We start from the raw sequence: 23,185 nt of genomic DNA on the forward strand, positions 1-23,185 counted from the left end.
CACACTAGCTATGGGTGCCATGGAAACCATATTCAGAGCAGGGAGTCCTGTTGTTTTGAAAGGAGTCTGTATTCCTCTACAAAAACAGTGATGTGCTATGATTGCTCCTTACTGTATGTCCCACACTATGCATTGCCAATCAACTATGGCACATTTACTATTTTTCCCATTCCCCCACATAAAATAAATAAAAATAATTCAGAGAATGATATGTATCCTCAAATAGTGACTTAAGTAATAAACTCAAGCTCCCATATGGCAATATCAGCTTATATCGATTTATAACATGAGGTGGATTCTAGGCACTTTAGTCTGACACTGGGGTCACTCTGGCACTGATGATGATGGGGTCACTCTGCTGGCACTGATGATGATGGGGTCACTCTGCTGGCACTGATGATGGGGTCACTCTGCTGGCACTGATGATGATGGGGTCACTCTGCTGGCACTGATGATGGGGTCACTCTGCTGGCACTGATGATGATGGGGTCACTCTGCTGGCACTGATGATGATGGGGTCACTCTTCTGGCACTGATGGTGATGGGGTCACTCTGCTGGCACTGATCATGGGGTCACTCTATTGCCACTGATGATGGGGTCACTCTATTGCCACTGATGATGGGGTCAATGCTTCTCCAAGGCACAACCTGCAGGAGGATAAAATAAGACATAACTGTCAAGATGAAACTGAAAGCTTGGGGGTGGAGGGTTGGGGGTGGGGCGACTACAAACAAGGGTCTTGCCAATGGAAGGGGGGCTTACTACAGGAGAAGCTTATCTACGAGAGTTTGTCTATAGGGAGATTACTCACAGGGGGCATTATCTATATGGGGTACTGCCTACAGGGTGCCATTACCTACGGGAGAGATTTGCCTACTATTTGCCTGGGGGGGGGGGGGGGGTTACAGAGACATCTAACTACAATATGGAGGCTCAAAGAAGACCTATACTACACATGTATAAAGAGGGGTCCTATGCTATATGTATTTTTTATAAATTTTATATTGCTTTTAGAGTAGGCTTATCTACTATGTGGGGGAACATTATATTTAAACAGACTCTGTCAGTAGGTTTATGGTGTCCTACCTCAGGGTAGCATAAACTAGTGACAGAGAAACTGAACAGAATGATGTATCACTTACATTGTTCTGTGCAGCTGATCCAGAGATCTCCTCCTGAATAACATGGACAATAAGTAGTCCTCTCCATTATGTGCATGAGCCCAGTAGTCCTGGATATTCATGAGAAGCAGACAACTCCGCCCACCAGCTGCTGATTGGCAGTTATCTATCCATGCTGTGTATAGGCAGTCATCTGTCAATCAGCAGCTGGAGGGCGGGGGCATGGGTGTGGCAAGACTCCTATTCTCCTGCATATTAGGAGAACGGCTGAACAGAATGATGTAAGTAATACACTGATCTGTTCAGCATTTCTGTCACTAGTTTATGCTGTCCTCATTTAAGGTGGAATAAATCTAATGACAGATTCCTTTGCTATGCTATGTTAGCTTTTAAACTAAGGTACCAACGTTCCTGTGTTGAGTTTTTGGTTTGCTCAACCTTGCTTTAACATTGCCCAGCTCTCTTGCCAAGGGAACATTGAATGTCACATAGGTGAACTAATGTAATGTACAGAAATTCCAAATCAGACTTACACTTATATATGAGAAGGAAGAAAGGGGGAAACAGGACAATGATAATCCCTCGGATAATGTTGGCTATTGGAAGTATATTCTGTTCTCCGGAATATTCTGAATTTGTTACTGTCTGTATAGAGTAAGCATAAAAGAAAATAAGAATTATACAAGAATTATATAAGAAAGATAAATAGATAGCTAAAGAGATAGATAGGAGATAGAGAGATAGATAGATAGATAGATAGATAGATAGATAGGAGAAAGATAGATAGAAGATAGATAGATGAAAGATAGATAGATAGAAGATAGATAGATAGATAGATAGATAGATAGATAGGAGAAAGATAGATAGAAGATAGATAGATAGATAGATAGATAGATAGATAGGAGATAGATAGATAGATAGATAGAAGATAGATAGATAGATAGATAGGAGATAGATATAGGAGATAGGAGATAGATAGGAGATAGATAGATAGATAGATAGATAGATAGATAGATAGATAGATAGATGATAGATAGATAGATAGATAGATAGATAGATAGATAGATAGATTGGAGATAGATAGATCGATAGATAGGAGATAGATAGATAGATAGATAGATAGGAGAAAGATAGATAGATAGATAATAGATAGATAGATAGATAGATAGGAGATAGATAGATAGATATATAGGAGATAGATAGATAGGAGATAGATAGGAGATAGATAGATAAATAGATAGATAGATAGATAGATAGATAGATAGATAGATAGATTTTATGTGTAGAAGAGTTTGTGTTACCGTCATTTCTGTACATCTGTCATGTTCTCCCCTCTCAGGATCTGAAACACAAAAGTTAATTTGATCTTCAGATTCAAGGCCTGATATATATAATGGACCCTATGGTGTATATACTTACTCCTGATGAAGCCCCTATAAAGAGGCGATACGCAATGGGTGTTTTTTGCTCTCTGGAGGGACTATGTGAGTCACCTACCCTATAGGCTGACTTTGAGTTTAACTTGTAGGGCTCTAGACACCTGCCCAATGACTGGGGTATGTATGCTACCACATTGGATCTTACCAATGGAGTATTTCCTGTTTTATAATTGTTTCTAAATGTGTGCTGGCATTTTATGATAGGTATGATTTTGCCATGAACGTCTTCTTGTGCGGTTGTTTGGGTTGGTGTTTATTTGATCACTTTGGACTGTATGTGTGCTCACCATCATTAAGAGGTGGTACACATCTCCTGTGGTCTAATTGGATTGTTTGGTGGTCATACTGACTATTGACGTCTTTAACAATTTTATATTTAGTATTTTAAAATTATAACATCAAAAACTAAGTTATTTATTGAGTATTATAAAAAATTTATAAAACAAGAGCTGAAATGTAAAAATTGTTGGCTTGGGATATATAAAGGGTCTCCTTACTGTCAGTAGGGTCCCGTATCCGGATTTCTCGTTCTACTTTCAGATCATTGAAAGGTCCTCTGGTGTTCACCCGGCAGCAGTAGGTTCCTTCATCTTGGTTAGTGGCCCTGGTGATGGTCAGGGACACGTCCCCCTCACCGATGTTCCCCAGTAACTGGTATCTGTTGGATTTCCTCTTGGTCACTTTTTGGCCATCAGTCAGGATGATGTCTTTATTACAGCCAAACGATGGGCACTCGCCTCGCCCCCAGCACATGGTGTATGGATTCTTATGAACAGTGTAAGTGCAGGGTAAGGTCAATATGCCATTCACTGATCCTATAATGTCTCCTCCTGACACTTCCAAAACTGTTCGGAGAAAAGAGAGGTGAGAATCTTTATTGTTTAGTATTTCTTAAAAAACACTATCATAGAGTAGCAGGTTACGATCTATTTATTCAACGGCCCTAGGCAGCTGGCAGCTGCCCAAACTGGACATGTGCGGTGAGACGCTTGAAGTTTGGGTGATCTCCCTCCGGATCAGCTGTTACGTTGGTATGGTAGTTGAGTGGGTCCAGGGTCACTTGGGCACTTGTCACGGTAGCCTGGAGTGGTGTAGGACCCACCCCGGACAGTCTTGCGTCTCACCGACACAGAAATGAGATTAACCTCAGTGTAGATCTGTGTGCTTTTGCAAAGTAGAAACGTTGTTCAATACAAGAATAGCACTTGTGGGGTTAATACAGTCCAGTGCAATACAATAGTTACAATCTTGCAACTACCTAGTAGTTGAGGTAGAGACCAGGTGCTTTTAGTAAGAAGATGCTTTGCAGTAGAGAGAGGAAAGGAATTGCCAGAGGGGCCTTGTCCAAGGTAGAAATGTACTCTGCCGGAACAGTAGAGGTGTGTAGAAGAAAAGATAAAGAATACTCATACTCAAGGATGACTTCTAGTCTGACCGCCTTATGCCCCCTAGTTGCGAGCTTCCCATCCTAGGTGGGTAATACAAGCCCCAGGCCTTTTATCTGGGTTAAGCAGACTCCCGAGACTTCCCAGTTGTCCTGTGCTGCGCAGTGGAATACGTAAACTTTTTGTAACTTTGTTCCACTGGGGTCAGTTCCTATGACTTCTGAGGTAACTGCCCTGTTTGGCTTCTCTCCCCCTGTAACGGTTTAGCACTACATAGCGGTTCTGGTGTTCATTAGAAGAAACTGACTTGTCTAGTTGTGTCTCTGTTAGAGAACCTGGTCCAGGCCCCGGCTTGGCTTCAGCAGAGACCTGTCTGTTGTGCTCCGTCTCACACTGAATACAAACTAAAACTCACTCGAACTGAACTCACTTCTCCAACCTGGAACTAAGACCTAAGTCTAGCGTTTTATCTAACCCTGTGATTGGTGGGCCAGTGCGTGTAGAGAAAGAGAGTGAAGAAGATAGGCTAGAGAAAGGAAGGAAAGCACCTGCACCTGTGAATGGACAAAAAGGAAACATGTGACACATTCTCATGTAGTAATAACATGTTTCAATAACATGTTTTAACCAAAACCATGTTTTGGTTAAAACATGAGTGATAACATTTTTGGCTGGGTATAAACTAGAGTCTCCTTACTGTCTGTAGTCTCCAATATTCGTATCTTTAGTTCTGTCTTCAGGTCAGTGAATAATTCAGTGATGTCCACACCACAGCAGTAGGATCCTTCATCTTGTTTAGTGACCCCGGTGATGGTCAGGGACAGGTCGCCCCGACTGATGTCCCCCAGTAACTGGTATCTGTCAGATTCTCTCCAGGTCATGTTGTGTCCATCAGTCCAGATGATCCGTTTGTTACAGCCAAACAGTGTGCACCCGCCTCGTCCCCAGCACATTTGGTACTGATATTTATCAGTATAAGTGCAGGGTAAGGTCAGCGTGTCATTCACCGATCCTGTGACAATTCCTTCTGATGCCGACAGAGCTGTGGGGGGAGTAAGATGAGTATTTTAGTTCAGTATTTAGTATAACTGGTTGTGTTTCAAGCAAAGTAGATCCTTCTCTACGTAGATATTTCTTAAGGTTTTACTATTGCTCATTTTTCTCCACCTGTACTGCATGTACTGAACTGCTATCTACCTGTGCTATATGTGCTGTCCTGCTCTCTACTTGTACTACATGTACTATACTGCTCTATACCTGTACTGCATGTACTGTACTGCCCTCTACCTGTACTACATGTACTGTACTGCCCTCTACCTGTACTACATGTACTGTGCTGCTCTCTACCTGTACTACATGTACTGTACTGCCCTCTGCCTGTACTACATGTACTGTACTGCCCTCTACCTGTACTACATGTACTGTACTGCTCTCTACCTGTACTACATGTACTGAACTGCTCTCTACCTGTACTACAGGTGCTGTGCTGCTCTCTACCTGTACTACATGTACTGTTCTGCTCTCTACCTGTACTACATGTACTGAACTGCTCTCTACCTGTACTACAGGTGCTGTGCTGCTCTCTCCCAGTATTACATGTACTGTACTGCTCATTACCTGTACCATATGTACTGTACTGCCTTCTACCTGTACTACATGTACTGTACTGCCCTCTACCTGTACTACATGTACTGTACTGCTCTCTACCTGTACTATATGTACTGCACTGCCCTCTACCTGTACTACATGTACTGTACTGCTCTCTACCTGTACTACATGTAATGCATTGCTCTCTACCTGTACTACATGTACTGCACTGCCCTCTACCTGTACTACATGTACTGTACTGCTCTCTACCTGTACTACATATACTGTGCTGCTATCTACCGGTACTACATGTACTGTACTGCTCTCTACCTGTACTACATGTACTGCACTGCCCTCTACCTGTACTACATGTACTGTACTGCTCTCTACCTGTACTACATGTACTGCACTGCTCTCTACCTGTACTACATGTACTGTACTGCTCTCTACATGTACTACATGTACTGCACTGCCCTCTACCTGTACTACATGTACTGTACTGCTCTCTACCTGTACTACATATACTGTGCTGCTATCTACCGGTACTAAATGTACTGTACTGCTCTCTACCTGTACTACATGCACTGTACTGCTCTCTACCTGTACTGCATGTACTGTACTGCTCTCTACCTGTACTACATATACTGTGCTGCTATCTATCTGTACTTCATGTACTGCACTGCCCTCTATCTGTACTACATGTACTGTACTGCCCCTACCTGTATTACATGTTTAGTACTACACTGCTCTCTACTTCTACTGCTAGGACTGTGCTGCTCCTTATAGACACTCCATGTTGTGTACTGCTCAGTACCTGAATTATATGTATTGTGCTGTTATTTACATGTATAGTCCTAATGTGTGTAACACTATATCATACGATCGCTTCCATCACCCATTGACTCCCACAGTAATAATAATTTGTCAGACATCTTCAGCGGTTTCTGCATACCCTGTAGTTCACTCCTTGTCTTGTTTAGTGAATATTTTATAGTAAACAATTATAATTACTGGAAACTTAAACTTTGTTCAGAGAATTGTAGACTGAGTGTGGTCACTGCAGAGGACTAGAATAGCACAAGACAGGAAAATACATGTATTCAGCGAGGGGTGGGGGAGGTGACAAGCAATATTGTAGAAATAAAAAAGAAACAACACCAATAGGCCGAGTGCACACACGTTGCAGGGCAGTGCTGAGCTGCAGAGTATTGCATCCATGCATTCGCATATACAGTGGGGAAAATTAGTATTTGATACACTGCCGCGTCTTCCCACTTACATAGAATGGAGAGGTGTGTAATGTTTATGGTCGGTACATTTCACCCGTGAGAGACAATAAAAAACAGGACTTAATATTTGATGCAAAAACCTTAGTTTGCAGTTAAAGAGGTCGGACGTTTCCAGTAGTTCTAGGCCTACTTTGCAGACACTGCAGCAGGGATTGACAGTTATCTTGTGTTACTTCTTTCTTCTAATAATTGCACAAACAGTTGTTGCCTTCTCACCCAGCTGCTTCCCTATTGTCCTGTAGCCCATCCCAGCCTTGTGCAGGTCTACAATTTTGTCTCTGGTGTTCTTAGACAGCTCTTTGGTCTTGGCCATGTTGGAGAGGATGGAGTGTCATTGATTGAGTGTGTGGACAGGTGTTTTTTTTATACAGGTAAGAAGATCAAACAGGTGAAATACATTTAATGAGAGCAGAGTAGGAGGAGCTTCTTATCGAGAAAGTCTGTGAAAGCCAGAATTCTTGCAGGTTGGTCGGTAATCTAACATTTTTCATGCAATAAAATGCGCATTAATTATGTACAAATCATACAATGTGATTTTCTGGATTTTTTTTTTTGTAGATTCTGTCTCTCTCAGGTGACGTGTATCTACAATAAACTTACACAGCTCTCCATTCTTTGTAGGTGGGAAAACTTGCAGAATCGGCAGCATATGACATCATTATTTTCTCCACTGTATGTTAATGTAGCTTGCAAGCATGAAATGCCTCCTTGAAATAAGCCTATCTCTATGGACAACCACCAAGAACTGTGCACCCATATGTATGCTGACAGTCACTCTATAGACAAAGACCAATAATTGTGCATCTGCGTATATGTTGAAATGTCTCTATGGAGAAATCTGCATCTGTATATATGTTAATGTAACTGCTAAGCACAAAATGCCTCTATGAAATAAAGCGGCCTCTATAAAGAAAAACTAAGAACTGTGCCTGTGTGTATATGTTGAAAGTGTCTCTATGGAAAACCGCTAAGAACTATGGGGGAGATTTATCAAACATGGTGTAAAGTTAAACTGGCTCTGTTGCCCCTAGCAACCAATCAGATTCCACTTTTCATTCCTCACAGATTCTTTGGAAAATGAAAGGTGGAATCTGCTTGGTTGCTAGGGGCAACTGGGCCTGTTTCACTTTACACCAGTTTGATAAATCTCCCCCTATGAACGTGTTTATATTTTGACAAATAACGGTCGTTGTTTGCGCAATTACGGCCGGTTTTATGAATTACGGACGTGTTTTTTACACAGTGTGAACCCGGCCTAAGTCTGCTTAAAGGGATTATCCGATATAATCTTTTTTTTCTATATATTCTTGGGGGCACAGTAAGGCTATGTTCACACAAGGAAGTAAATTATTAATCACGGCTGTTGTTGCCGATTTGCAACATGGCCGTGATTAATCCTTTACCTACATTGTGCTGCAGGCTAAGGGAATCCTGGCTGGAGTGTATACACATAGCGGCGCAGTAAGAAACTGACATGTCAGTTTTCTGCGGCCGCTATTCATTGAATAGCGGCCGCAGAAAACCCTGTCAGTTCACACAATGGAGCGGGTGGCTCCGGCCGCTCGCTCCATTGAGTGCAGCGTGGAATTTGGATGTGGGCGCGCACGGATGCGCACGCATCAGAATTCAGAGGCCTAAAGATCATCCAGCCGGTCACAGAACAGCCGGTCTCTTACAATTTGTGGACATAGCCTTAGGTTTATATTCACACACAGTATTTTTGCTCAGTATTTTGGTGCTCATATTGCAACCAAAACCAGGAGTGGATTGAAAACACTGTTATTTAATGACAAATAATTGCCGTTATTTTAAAACATCGGCCGTTGTTATGAAATAAAGGTTGTTATTTGTCATAAAATGACGCCCATCCATTAAATTTCAACCGTGTGTGAACATAGCCTTTCTGTGTTTTAAATCCACTACTGGTTTTGGTTGCAATATGAGGACCAAAATTCTGAGCAAAAACACTGTGTGTAAACCCAGCCTAAGAATAATTTATGCCTACCTACCAAGGTGCTCTGCAGCTTCTGTATCTGAGCCTTCTACCTGACATATAGAACATTCACCCAGCAGACATATAGAATAAACACACCACATGGCTGTGTGGGAAATGGAGAATAGGCCTGTAATTGAAAGAATTCTTCCTCTTACCTGAGACATAGTAGAGAATAAGCACAAGAATCCTGAGCGTATACAGGTAGGACATCTTGTCTGACTGGTGCTTGGAGCTATAACATAGTAAATAAGCAGAAAATAAGTAACGGAAACAATACTGACATTGCATTACAGACACAAATCTACCTACATTTCACACCTTTTTATTCTATATGTTGGTTATAAGTGAGGTTGGGCGCCTGAAGTAATAAGATATAACACTAACCAGATGTGCTCACATAAAAGAGAGGGGGTGTAGTAAAAATATAAATGACCTGTTGGGTGTAAAACGCATCCTTCCTAACTTTGACCTACTTACTGGGTCATTGTTTTCTAACTACCCAATAGTAACTAGTAGTAATCCTATGATCCTAGGATCCTATGATCCATCTTCTCATTGGGCGCCATAGTGGAGTATCGCTAAACCTATAAGAATGTAACATCCGTGCCCATGTGGGCTTCAGCTCCAGTCTTTGTCCGTAAGTATGGCAGAAGATACGCTGTTGACTGTGATTTTGTAGATATATTGTATTTTGTCTTGCACTGCTCTGAACACTGCTTTATTTCACTCCTTGCTGTGTTTGTTGGATTCCACCACACCCATCTCTTTCTTCTGATGACTTTGACCTTCTTTACCAGTCTGGGATCTGTGTGGTCTCGATGTCAGAGAACTGGTCCAATCACGCTCTGGACTAATACCTCTGGCCCTTTACTCAGTACTTGTTATAAGTCTGTTTTGGATTTGGCTGCCATTTACCTGGATCACTATTTGGTTTTTCTGACCTCTTACTTCCCCTTTTCTGACTTCTTGTTTGCTGATTTGGTACCTTATTATTGCTCAATGTTTTGCTTGTCTTGTTTTGTCTCTGTGTGCACGTTGACGTAGATAGGGATTATCAACCAATAGTCATCGACCACGTAGGGTTGGACCAGCAAGTAGGTATAGATATCTGGGCGGTCTAGTGTCTCTCCTTCCTATTCACTCTGGTTGTACGTTCCTAACAAAGAAAAACAATTATGCCGTGTTCTACTGGATACTTTGTTGTGGGAGTGCCCTACCATCAAAGTGTGTCGCATGGAAGCACCATTCAGTGGCGCTCAATCACACCTAAACATTTCTTGTCTCATGATCCAGACATTAGGCCTTAAACTGGTTGGAACCAACCATTGCTACTGATATTAACCTATGGAGTACGTGAAACTGTAGGTATATATACTACGAAAGGAAGCTGTATGATCAGAATGAACCTAAGCCCTCATAATTCTGGGTTTAAAGTGGATTACGCCTCTCTGGCTTGTGGCTTGGTGTATACACCTATGATCTCACCAACTAGAGTTTTCTCACAGATATTCTAGACAAAAGCACGGGGCCATTACTCCAAGGTTGACCAGCAGCCACCTAGCCAGTACATATAATGGGGGAGATTTATCAAACATGGTGTAAAGTGAGACTGGCTCAGTTGCCCCTAGCAACCAATCAGATTCCACCTTTCATTTCTAACAAACTCTTTGGAAAATGAAAGGAGGAATCTGATTGGTTGCTAGGGGCAACTGAGCCAGTTTCACTTTACACCATGTTTGATAAATCTCCCCAATAGAGTCCTTTATGGCCCCCTGTATGATATAGCAGGTTGACATCTTCCATATTGTTTGTTTCTATTTGATGGTCACTTGGTGATGCCATAAGATGAAGGATCTTTACACATCTGCCTTACGAGCCTCTTGCTATGAGTAAGGTGATGAAGATAAAAAGAGAACAGGAGACTTATGTCTGTTTATTGCCCCTAAAGGCCCTCAAGGTTTATGTCTTGACCTTTGGAATTGTGGCTTCTTTTTTTTTTAAAGTTCTTTATTTTTTTTTTTTTACCAAACGTTGAAAATTTAAAGTATAAAATTTAAATTAAAGGGAAACTGTAAATATCTGACTATCTTTAGAGGTTAGTGAACTACTGATAAGAGGACAATCTCACCATCAAAGGATTCTGATTCATCACCAAGGGGGGGGGGGGGGCATGGCTTAAAGAACCAATAGCCACTTGGTACCACATACAGTCATCCATTCATACAGAGCCCATATACAGTAATAGATCCAGCTGTATCACTGCTAATTTGATAGATCTAGAGACATGGTTGTACCCAGATGAAAGCTATCATTTCCTTTTATTATACCATACACCTAAAACAGGTTACCAAAACCTCTAGATAACCACAAGAGATAGAGGTACGAGAAGTGAACACACAAAAACCACATGTGGAGCAGCACAAATGTTGACTAAAACATTTATGAAGGTATTACAGAGTTTATTTCATATTTTGAGATATCCTTACATAGCAAGAGCTAGATAGATAGATAGATAGATAGATAGATAGATAGATAGATAGATAGATAGATAGATAGGAGATATGGTGCGTTTACACAGGCAGATTTATCTGACAGATTTTGGAAGCCAAAGCCAGGAATGGATTGGAAAAAAGGAGAAAGCTCAGTCTTTCCTTTATGACCCGTTCCCTGTTTATGGTCTGTTCCTGGTTTTGGCTTAAAAAATCTGTCAGATAAATCTGCCTGTGTAAACGCACCGATAGATAGATAGGAGATAGATAGATAGATAGATAGATAGATAGATAGATAGATAGATAGGAGATAGATAGATAGATAGATAGATAGATAGATAGATAGGAGATAGATAGGAGATAGATAGATAGATAGATAATAGATAGATAGATAGATAGATAGATAATATATAGATAGATAGATAGATAGATAGATAGATAGATAGATAGATAGATAGATAGGAGATAGATAGATAGATAGATAGATAGATAGATAGATAGATAATAGATACTACTTATATCGGTCCCCATCAGGACTTGGACCGCTGGCACCCACCGCGCTTGAGGAGCAGTGTCGCTTATTCTTTCTTTTGCCTAGATAGATAGGAGATAGATAGATAGATAGATAGATAGATAGATAGATAGGAGATAGATAGATAGATAGATAGATAGATAGGAGATAGATAGATAGATAGATAGATAGATAGATAGATAGATAGATGATGGGGTCACTCTTCTGGCACTGATGATGGGGTCACTCTGCTGGCACTGATGATGGGGTCACTCTGCTGGCACTGGTGATGATGGGGTCACTCTGCTGGCACTGATGATGGGGTCACTCTGCTGGCACTGATGATGATGGGGTCACTCTGCTGGCACTGATGATGATGGGGTCACTCTGCTGGCACTGATGATGGGGTCACTCTGCTGGCACTGATGATGATGGGGTCACTCTTCTGGCACTGATGATGGGGTCACTCTGCTGGCACTGGTGATGATGGGGTCACTCTGCTGGCACTGATGATGGGGTCACTCTGCTGGCACTGATGATGATGGGGTCACTCTGCTGGCACTGATGATGATGGGGTCACTCTGCTGGCACTGATGATGGGGTCACTCTGCTGGCACTGATGATGGGGTCACTCTGCTGGCACTGATAATAATGAGGTCACTCTGCTGGCACTGATGATAGGGTCACTTTGCTGGCACTAATGATGGGGTCACTCTGCTGCCACTGATGATGGGGTCACTCTGCTGGCACTGATGATGATGGGGTCACTCTGCTGGCACTGATGATGATGGGGTCACTCTGCTGGCACTGATGATGGAGTCACTCTGCTGGCACTGATGATGATGATGAGGTCACTCTGCTGGCACTGATGATGATTGGCTCACTCTGCTGGCACTGATGATAATGGGGTCACTTTGCTGGCACTGATGATGGGGTCACTCTGCTGGCACTGATGGTGGGGTCACTCTTCAGCTCCAGATATACTTTCAGCTACTCCTGGTTACAGATGAGTGAAGCGAATTCACAGCAGTTTGTTACAAAACTCGTTAAGCATGGCAGCCACAATGGCAGCCGCACGGTTACGGTACTGTCACTGGGTGGGGGAAAGTATTTATCCGCAATCCCTTGCAGCCATCCAATCACCTGCAGGCCCCTCTGTGATGTCAGCACCTCCCCCTCTATATAAGGGCAGCTAAGAGACTAACAGAGCAATAAAGGTACAGAGAGCAGAGGAGGGTACATAGTGGGTGGTGGTCTTTGGGAGCTATTTGCGAATCTGACCCAAAATTTAAGAACCGGATTTTCGACTGCTTTGGTCATCTCTACTCCTGGTTATCATAACTGCAAGGAACAACCTGTGGGCGGAAGAATGAAGAATTACAACTACTACAATGACCTCTTACAATAGCCACCTACATAATATTGCTAAACTGGCTGTATCAAAACAGTATTGCTAAACTGGCTGTATCAACAACACATTGCCTTGTTTATGACATAATAACCAGCATGCAGACCCAATTTTTAAAGCGACTCTGTACCCACAATCTGACCCCCCAACCACTTGTACCTTCGGATAGCTACTTTTAATTCAAGATCTGTCCTGGGGTCCGTTCGGCAGGTGATGCAGTTATTGTCCTGAAAAAACAACTCTTAAACTTGCAGCCCCGTGCAAACGGGAGTATCTGTGCCCTAACTTTGCAACACCCCTCCGTCCCTCCTCGCCGCCGTCTTTATCATTAGGAATGCCACTGAAACATTTACTCCTGCACAGGTGATTACTGATCCAGCCCATATGCCGTGCTGACACAGGTGATGAATAGGAGAAAATCTGCCTGGAGCATTCCTAATGATGAGGAGGGACAGAAAGGGTGTGCCAGCTTAATGCATACACAATCTAGGCCACATCCGTTGGGCACGGGGCTGCCAGTTTAAAAATAGTTTTTTAGGACAATAACTGCATCACCTGCCGAATGAACCCCAGGACAGATCTTGGATTAAAAGCAGCTATCCGAAGGTACAAGAAGTTTTTTTTTTTTTTGGGGGGGGGGGGGGGGGGGGGGGGCAGATTGTTGGTACAGAGTAGCTTTGAGTAAAAAGCAACAAAAGACCCTTTTTTTGGTCAATCATCAATGTTTTGTCTATAATATGACTGATATATACAGAAGTCATGGCACAGATGTGAACAGAGCCTTACTCATTTCAATACAGTACAACTGGCTGACAATCCGGTATTTCTTACAGACGCTCCATGAGTTTAGTAAACCAGACTTACATTTATATATGAGAAGGAAGAAAGCGGGAAACAGGACGATGATAATCCCTCGGATGGTGTTGGCTATTGGAGGTATATTCTGTTCTCCAGAATCCACCGAATCTGTTACTGTCTGTATAGAGAAATCATAAAGAAAAATGAGAAATTATACTGATTAGAAAAAGCCGAAAGTAATAACACTTACAGATCTGAGAATTTTTATAAGAAAGATGAAAAAAACAAGAATGTGGAGAGTTGGGAGAGCATACATAGAGGGCAGCTCACACTGGCTGGAGATAGGGAGTTAAAGGGGAACTATCAGCAGGTTAGTCTAATCTAACCTGCTGATATGTGCCTATTGCAGAGGAGATGCCGAGGATGAAGGTGAGCTCTTACCTTCCTCTTTGGCGCTGTTCCAGTGCAATTAGTAGTTTGCTCCATGGTCTGGTAAGACCATTAGAAGTACTAGGGCACTGTTAGGAGAACTGCCCACCCCAATATCACCGATCCGCCTCCGGGCGGCCTGCCCCTCTCTAATTATAATCAATGGAGCAGGCTGTCTGGGGGCAATCCGGATCTTTGCTATGGGGGCGGGACAGTGCTCCTAACGGTGCCCCAGTGCTCCTAATGGTCTTACCAGACCATAGAGCAAACTACTAATTGCACAGGGACATTAGATGGATTGAAGGTAACTAGTTACATATGAAATTATTTTTTTTTTTCATGTCAAAGCATTCTAAAGTGTCACTGTCGTTAATTTTTTTTTTGCAGAAATCAATAGTACAGGCGATTTAAGAAACTTTGTAATTGGGTTTATTAGACAAAAATGCATTTTTTTATCATGAAAAAGCAATTTGAAGCAACCCCCCCCCCCCCCGTCTTGATTGTCCTCTTATGGCGAGGGGAGGGGTGGGGGGAGATGAGGCACCAAAACAGGACAACAAAAAGTTAATTTACAGCTACATCACCGGGCTATCTCCTCTGAGGTCAGCACTGACCTCTCTGACCTCTGAATACCGGCTTTCACACAGTTCCCGCTGTGTAATCTTTTGTTCTCTGCTCTCTGCTGCCGAAATCTCCCTCCCCCTCCCCTCTCCAAAGTTTACACAGGGTCCGACTGATGTAAAAGAGTTGAGATTTCCTGATAATGAGCAGTGAATGAGAGAGAGGAGGGGGGGGACCTGGGGAAAGTCTTTTTGAATGCAGATAATGGCAAAGTTTCTTAAAATCGCCTGGACTATTGATTTCTACAAAAAAAAAAAGAAACATCAGTGACACTTTAAGTAGTCTGGGCAGACAGATGTTCAGCATAGGAAGAAGCAGTCTTGGATTGTTGCACTGTACATTGGCTTTGCTCATTGGTTGTCACATTGACAGGCCTTATGTTATGCACTTCTCTATTTTGCATTTTACCAATGTTTGCAAAGTACCTCAAATTTGCATTGTTCGTATGTATCGTACTGCTGATGTCCTGATGCATCTAACCTTTGCTGCCACCTGGTGGTAAGACCAAGCGGAAGTGATCTATGCACTTATACAGGGAAAACCTAGAAAGCACGATGTCCTTAGTTCCTTCCCCCTTTCATTTCTCAGAGAGAGGCAATCCGGGCGGACCCCTTCTCTAAAGTAGGCCTCAATTATTTTTATTATAGCTATAATAGTTATAGCCCCTGCAAAGTTGAACAGAATGCCCCATTGATTTGGCTTCAGGCCGGGCCTAGTAATCTGTATAGCTGAAAGAACTGCACCTTAAAGGGGTTTTCTGGTTAGGTAACATGTTGAATATGTTGAATCATCTCCCCTTTTAGAGACTAACAGTTCACTCCATGCATGTCATTACCATTTCTGTCTCCTTTTCTCAGTTTTGAGCTGCTGCTTTCTGCTAAAGACACAAAAGTCAGTCTCAGCTCTCAACTCCCCCCCCCCTTCCTCCCTTCTGAGATGGCTCATGCGAAAGCTCCCTCCTGGCTTCACACAGTGTATATTCAGCCAGCCATGGATGTCGTTTACATGAGCAGTCTGGAAAAGAAGGGTGAGGAGATGGTTGAGAGCAGAGGTGGACTAAACAGCTCAGAAAGAGATTTTTGGGTTTTCAGCAGAAAGCAGCAGCTCAAATCTGAGGGAAGGAGACAGAAAAGGTAATGACATGTATGGAAGGAATTATTAGTCTCCAGGAGGGACGATTCAACATACAGTATATTTTACATAACCCCTTTAAGTTATCTGTACCACACAGATTTGGGCACTGCAGAGTGTCCATGAGTACTACAAGTGTCATAAACCCTGCCAGGAGCCAACTGGTGTGAGACCCTTTTACTGAAGAGTATAGATTGTTATTATTTAAAGCTATAAGGAACAGTTCAAAAAAGAGAGGGATCTCCTCTTTTTGAGGTTTATAAATACCCATGCAAAAGTATTCTACAGTGCTTCATAAGGACGGTGCTGAGACCGTCGAAACGTCAGTCGATGCACGATGTTATATTTTTGCGTCTGATGGAATAAATCTTCTTCACACATTTTTGAAATTATCTAGAGTGCTGTGGAGTATTGTTTGGATTATGTAATTTAGTCCGTGGTCGGGACCAATCTACTGGCACCAGGACATTATTTAAAAAGTGCGATGGATAGATAGATAGATAGATAGATAGATAGATAGATAGATAGATAGATAGATAGATATAGGAGATAGATAGATGATAGATAGATAGATAGATAGATAGATAGATAGATAGATAGATAGGAGATAGATGATAGATAGATAGATAGATAGATAGATAGATAGATAGATAGATAGAAGATAGATAGATAGATAGATAGATAGATAGATAGATAGATGAATGATAATAGATAGATAGATAATAGATAGATAGAAGATAGATAGATAGATAGATAGATAGATAGATAGATAGATAGGAGATAGATAGATAGATAGATAGATAGATAGATAGATAGATAGATAGATAGATAGATAGATATAGGAGATAGATAGATGATAGATAGATAGATAGATAGATAGATAGATAGATAGATAGATAGGAGATAGATAGATGATAGATAGATAGATAGATAGATAGATAGATAGAAGATAGATAGATAGATAGATAGATAGATAGATAGATAGATAGATGAATGATAATAGATAGATAGATAATAGATAGATAGAAGATAGATAGATAGATAGATAGATAGATAGATAGATAGGAGATAGATAGATAGATAGATAGATAGATAGGAGATAGATAGATAGATAGATAATAGATAGATAGAAGATAGATAGATAGATAGATAGATAGGAGATAGATAGATGAATGATAGATAATAGATAGATAGATAGATAGATAGATAGATAGATAGATAGATAGATAGATAGATAGGAGATAGATAGATAGATAGATAGATAGATAGATAGGAGGTAGATAGATAGATAGGAGATAGATAGATAGATAGATAGATAGGAGATAGATAGATAGATAGATAGATAGATAGATAGATAGATAGATAGATAGATAGGAGATAGATAGATAGGAGATAGATAGATAGATAGATAGGAGATAGATAGATAGATAGATAGATAGATAGATAGATAGATAGATAGGAGATAGATAGATAGATAGATAGATAGGAGATAGATAGATAGATAGATAGATAGATAATAGATAGATAGATAGATAGATAGATAGATAGATAGATAGATAGATAGATTTTGTCTGGTTACAGTAGAATGATATATTTTCTTTACCATCCCTTCCGTTGTGCTGGGGACGATATTAGAGACCCCTGTAGATCTGTCTGTGGTAGGTTCAGTAACCTCAGGACCTGAAACACAAAAGTTGGTTTGTTCTTTAGCTGAAGACTCCATTATATCACATTTATAGTTCCTTTAAAAGTTATTAAACAGAATATCCTTAAAGCGACTCTGTACCCACAATCTGTCTCCCCCAAACCACTTGTACCTTCGGATAGCTGCTTTTAATCCAAGATCTGTCCTGGAGTCCGTTCGGCAGGTGATGCAGTTATTGTCCTAAATAACTACTTTTAAACTTGCAGCCCTGTGCCGAACGGCCGTGGCTTGGAGTGTCCCTAACTTTGCACCACCCCTCCGTCCCTCCTCCCCACCCTCTTCATCATTAGGAATGCCACTGGAACATTTTCTCCTGTCTGAACCTTTGCACAGGTGCTTTAACGATCCAGCCCATGTGCCGGGCTCACACAGCTGATGAATAGTAGAAAATCTGCCTGGAGCATCCCTAATGAGGAGGAGGGACAGAGAGGGTGTGCCAGCCTAATGCATACACATTCTAGGCCATGGCCTTAGGGCACGAGGCTGCCCGTTTAAAAGCTGTTTTTAGGACAATAACTGCATCACCTGCCGACTGGACCCCAGGGCAGATCTTGGATTAAAAGCAGCTATCTGAAGGTACAAGCAGTTTGGGGCGTCAGATTGTGGGTACAGAGTTGCTTTAAGTATTCTCATTGAAGCAATAGTGACCATTTTTGCAGGCTGCCATTTAGAGGTCCAGTCACATGTCCTGCTGGTTCAACAAGATCTGCAGATTGAGAAGACAATATAGTAACATCTACAAATAATAAAGACTAAAAATACAAAGTTGTCACAAAAGGTGATAAACGAAAGGAGTTTTATCACCTCTAGTAAATACGGCTTAAAGGGATTGTTTTAGGAAGAGAATCTGTTTTGCTAAACCTCCATTAGACAGGCTATTTTATTCTTATTAAAGTCCGGATGATCACAGGGTGCTGTCTATAGCACCTTAGTAAGTCACTCCCTCAGGTTCACACAGGTGGGAGATGGTGTGTTGTTGTGTTCTCCCCACTAGCTGTCACTACAGTCTTGTCTTATACTATGCACCACTGACGGAGCATAAAGGTTAAATTGTTTTGTGTCACATGTTGAATGCTAACCAGTCACCGGTGTGAGTTTTCTCTGTCCTATCTTGTCTTCTCTCTCTCTCACATACACTCAGTTGCACCACTCACTGGAGGGTTAACACAGCCCCTGTAGGAGGAGTTAGTTTCTGGGGGAAGAAAGTGATCAGTCTTAGATTAGGTCTTCAGTGTTAGAGGAAGCAAACAAAGGAGTCTCTGCTGGAGTTAAGCCGGGCCCTTGTTTTAGCCAGGTCCCCTGTCAGTGTGTTAGTGGCTGGAGGTCCAAGCGGACAAATGTGTGAGAGGCAGCTCAGTTACAAAGTTCTCCTACTAAACTCTAAGATAGCTATGCAGTGCTAAGCTATAAAATGGGGAGAGAACTCAAATAGGGAACACCTTGCCCATGCTAGGAACTTCTCTAAAATGTGCAGGGCAGTTAACTGAAGCAATAGGAACTGACCTCAGCGAAAAACAAAGCTACCATGAGAAAGGTCCATGTATCCTACTGTGCAGTGCAGGACAACTGGGCAATCCTGGGAGTCTGCTACACCCAGATAATCAACTACTGGGGCTCGTACTACCCACCTAGGACGGGTAGCCCGCAACTAGGGGGCATAAGGCGGTCAGAGACAGCAAGTCATCCATGAGTTCGAGTATTCTTTTTCACCTCTTCCTGTTCCAGCAGAGCACACTTACTACATTAGGCAGGGTGCCTCTGGCAACTCCTCACCTCTCTCTCTCTACTACAAAGCAGCTTTCCACTAAAAGCACCTGTGTTCTACCTCAGCTACTTGTACCTCAGTCTTCAGCAAGATCTGTACTGCTGTATTACACTGTTACTATGTGTACTGCTTTCTGGTTTGCACTACGTTAATCCAAAGTAAAGTATTCTATGTTTACCAAAACGCACGGGACTCTGACCTACTCTTTCAGCACCAGCACCTACACATCTCTGTGAACTTGGGCTATTCCTCTTTCTGTGTGTGCCGGTACCAGCAGTCTGGGGTGGGTCTAATACCACTCCAGGCTACCGTGACAAGTGCCCAAGTGACCCTAAACACCCCCGAGATGCTGGCTACAGGCCCACCACACTGCCATGCGCTGTACCTGGCTATAACTAATGATCGGAGAAGATGTCAGCATCAGTGAGAGTGTTTGTAAGAGTTCATTTAAGTGACTCTTTAAAGGGCTTGTCTGTGATGGAAATATATTTTATTGTTTGCCTGTAAAGGTCTCCTTACCTTCACGTATCTGTACTGTATATTCTATTCTCAGGTCATTGTTCCATCCAGGGATCTCTATTTTGCAGCAGTAAGTTCCTTCATCTTGTTTAGTGACCCCGGTGATGGTCAGGGACACGTCCCTCTGTCCGATGTCCCCCAGTAACTGGTATCTGTCAGATTTCCTCCAGGTCACTTTGTCACCATTAGTCCAGATGATCACATCATAACACTTAGAGGATGGACAGTGGCCTCGTCCCCAGCACATTGTGGTTTTCCAGCCAGTATATGTACAGGGTAATGTGACTCTGCCATTCAGAGGTCCAGTCACACGTTTTGCTGCTGCTACAAGATCTGCGGATTGAGAAGACAATATAGTAAGATCTACGAATAATATAAGGAAATATAAACAAGTCACGGAAGGTGGTTAATGAATACAGTTTTATGACCTCTAGTAAATACGGCTTAAAGGGATTGTTTCTTGAAGAGTCTCTTTAGTTGAACCTCCATTAGGCAGATCACGCACGAGGCTCATAAAGCGTTTATTAAGCGTGGCAGTAAAAGTATATACAGTAAAATGCTAAATAAATGTAATTATTATAAATAGGGATATAAAGGCCGAATCAATAGCCCGATAGATGTAAGTGTGTACTTGCCTATTCCCAGGGGCATAGCTAAAGATTTGTGTCCAATGGTGGAAAAGCTTTGCTTGCTTATAGATACGCTCATACATATGTATAAAACAGATGAAACAAACATTCAGAAACAGCAGAATCTGTGATATTATAAGTTACTGTACAGTAATGGAGAGGATGAGAAACACAAGGGCGGACAGAGACTGCAGGGAGCAGGAAGGAATGAGCAGGACAGATGTGGGCACATACATGCAGCACTCTGTCCGGGGAGAGAGGGGTTACAGCTATGGAGAGATTACCCCCACAGTCCTGTCCCCTGATGTAAGCCCCAGCCTGAAGTGGATCTGCTATGATTTGGAAGGTGAGGGAGACTTCCTGGGTCAGAGTACAGGGCTGTAGACCCCGCTATGCAGGCCATGCCCCTCCTCCACTCGCGCTCCCACCCAGTACAGGGAGCTCTTAAACCAAAGCAATGCTCTTAAACCAAGTCACAATTTTGAAAAACTGTGAGCTCCTAAACCAAAACGCTCTTAAACCAAGTTACTCTTAAACCAAGGTACCGCTGTGTGTATATATATATATATATATATATATATATACATATATATATGTATATATACACTCACCGGCCACTTTATTAGGTACACCATGCTAGTAACTGGGTTGGACTCCCTTTTGCCTTCAGAACTGCCTCAATTCTTGGTGGCATAGATACAACAAGGTGCTGGAAGCTTCCTCAGAGATTTTGGTCCATATTGACATGATGGCATCACACAGTTGCCGCAGATTTGTCGGCTGCACATCCATGATGTGAATCTCCCGTTCCACCACATCCTAAAGATGCTCTATTGGATTGGGATCTGGTGACTGTGGAGGCCATTGGAGTACAGTGAACTCATTGTCATGTTCAAGCAGAAATCGAGACTCATCAGACCAGGCAACGTTTTTCCAATCTTCTACTGTCCAATTTCGATGAGCTTGTGCAAATTGTAGCCTCAGTTTCCTGTTCTTAGCTGAAAGGAGTGGCACCCGATGTGGTCTTCTGCTGCTGTAGCCCATCTGCCTCAAAGTTGGACGTACTGTGCGTTCAGAGATGCTCTTCTGCCTACCTTGGTTGTAATGGTTGGCTATTTGAGTCACTGTTGCCTTTCTATCAGCTCGAACCAGTCTGCCCATTCTCCTCTGACCTCTGGCATCAACAAGGCATTTCCGCCCACAGAACTGCCGCTCACTGAATGTTTTTTCTTTTTCGGACCATTCTCTGTAAACCCTAGAGATGGTTGTGCGTGAAAATCCCAGTAGATCAGCAGTTTCTGAAATACTCAGACCAGCCCTTCTGGCACCAACAACCATGCCACGTTCAAAGGCCCTCAAATCACCTTTCTTCCCAATACTGATGCTCGGTTTGAACTGCAGGAGATTGTCTTGACCATGTCTACATGCCTAAATGCACTGAGTTGCCGCCATGTGATTGGCTGATTAGAAATTAAGTGGTAACGTGCAGTTGGACAGGCGTACCTAATAAAGTGGCCGGTGAGTGTATATATATATATATACAGTATATATACACACAGACACAGGGTGGTCCAAAAGTAGGTGGGCAGTATGTATAATAGGGTTATAATGGGGGAGATTTATCAAACATGGTGTAAAGTGAAACTGGCTCAGTTGCCCCTAGCAACCAATCAGATTCCACCTTTCAGTCCTCACAGACTCTTTGGAAATTGAAAGGTGGAATCTGATTGGTTGCTAGGGGCAACTGAGCCAGTTTCACTTTACACCATGTTTGATAAATCTCCCCCCTCATAACCCTATTACACATACTGTCCGCCCACTTTTGGACCACCCTGTGTATATACACTAAGGGGTAGATGTATCAAGCTCTGTGCCTAGCGCAAACCAAAAAATATTTACAAACTTTTGCGTAAGAGTCCACCTTGCGCAAAATGGCCTTCCAGTGCGCAAAATTTATCAATATTTTCACCCAGATTACCCCAAAAATTTACTAAAAATCTATGTCAGCTCCAGACTGGCATAGACTTTCTATCCTGCTGGGCAGCAGCCTCTGCTACGCTGGATTTTTCAGGACGCGGGCATCTCTTGATAAATTTAAAGGCGCAACCCGGGAAAATAAGTGTGGCACAATAAAGTCTGCTATAGATACATCGACCCCTAAATTTCTTCCACCTTTGGGGGCCAGGGGAGCGGACCTGATTAGGTCATAACCATTGTAGGACAGCATAAACCATTTGTCTATGTAGAAAATAAAGGTTACAGAGATGGAAAGAAATGTCCGTACTTACCTGTTGAGCAAATAACAAGAACCAAAATCCTGAGAGTATTCAGATGAGACATGATGTGTTGCTGGTGGCTAGAG

At 42.2% G+C, this 23,185-nt stretch overlaps 2 protein-coding genes across 2 annotated transcripts; both read right to left on the bottom strand.

The window, feature by feature from the left end:
- Nucleotides 1–241: 241 nt before the first annotated feature.
- Nucleotides 242–7,135, bottom strand: LOC138774360 (uncharacterized). The gene is made up of 6 exons (XM_069955178.1): nt 7,039–7,135; nt 4,644–4,988; nt 3,059–3,406; nt 2,424–2,464; nt 1,656–1,767; nt 242–648 (listed from the first exon to the last, which is right to left on the bottom strand). The coding sequence occupies exons 1-6, from the start codon at nt 7,133–7,135 to the stop codon at nt 626–628; spliced, it is 966 nt and encodes a 321-aa protein (XP_069811279.1). The 3' UTR covers nt 242–625.
- A 4,606-nt stretch (nt 7,136–11,741) lies between these two features.
- On the bottom strand, nt 11,742–23,185 carry LOC138772324 (hepatitis A virus cellular receptor 1 homolog). The gene is made up of 5 exons (XM_069952638.1): nt 23,112–23,185; nt 20,195–20,527; nt 17,809–17,885; nt 14,091–14,202; nt 11,742–13,173 (listed from the first exon to the last, which is right to left on the bottom strand). The coding sequence occupies exons 1-5, from the start codon at nt 23,161–23,163 to the stop codon at nt 13,154–13,156; spliced, it is 594 nt and encodes a 197-aa protein (XP_069808739.1). The 5' UTR covers nt 23,164–23,185; the 3' UTR covers nt 11,742–13,153.

The sequence above is a fragment of the Dendropsophus ebraccatus genome, chromosome 1, assembly GCF_027789765.1.
Source record: "Dendropsophus ebraccatus isolate aDenEbr1 chromosome 1, aDenEbr1.pat, whole genome shotgun sequence".
Taxonomy (NCBI): Eukaryota; Metazoa; Chordata; class Amphibia; order Anura; family Hylidae; genus Dendropsophus; species Dendropsophus ebraccatus.

Bases quoted from the DNA above. Each gene is read 5' to 3' on its own strand.
- LOC138774360 (XM_069955178.1), bottom strand. From the start codon at position 7,135: ATGGCCAAGACCAAAGAGCTGTCTAAGAACACCAGAGACAAAATTGTA. The intron at 3,407-4,643 runs GTAAGGAGACTC...TTCTCCGAACAG, and splicing joins AATATTGGAGACTACAGACA to TTTTGGAAGTGTCAGGAGGA. The intron at 2,465-3,058 runs GTAAGGAGACCC...TTTGTGTTTCAG, and splicing joins GATACGGGACCCTACTGACA to ATCCTGAGAGGGGAGAACAT.
- LOC138772324 (XM_069952638.1), bottom strand. From the start codon at position 23,163: ATGTCTCATCTGAATACTCTCAGGATTTTGGTTCTTGTTATTTGCTCA. The intron at 17,886-20,194 runs GTAAGGAGACCT...TTTGTGTTTCAG, and splicing joins TACAGTACAGATACGTGAAG to GTCCTGAGGTTACTGAACCT. The intron at 14,203-17,808 runs GTAAAGAAAATA...TTCTCTATACAG, and splicing joins CCAGCACAACGGAAGGGATG to ACAGTAACAGATTCGGTGGA.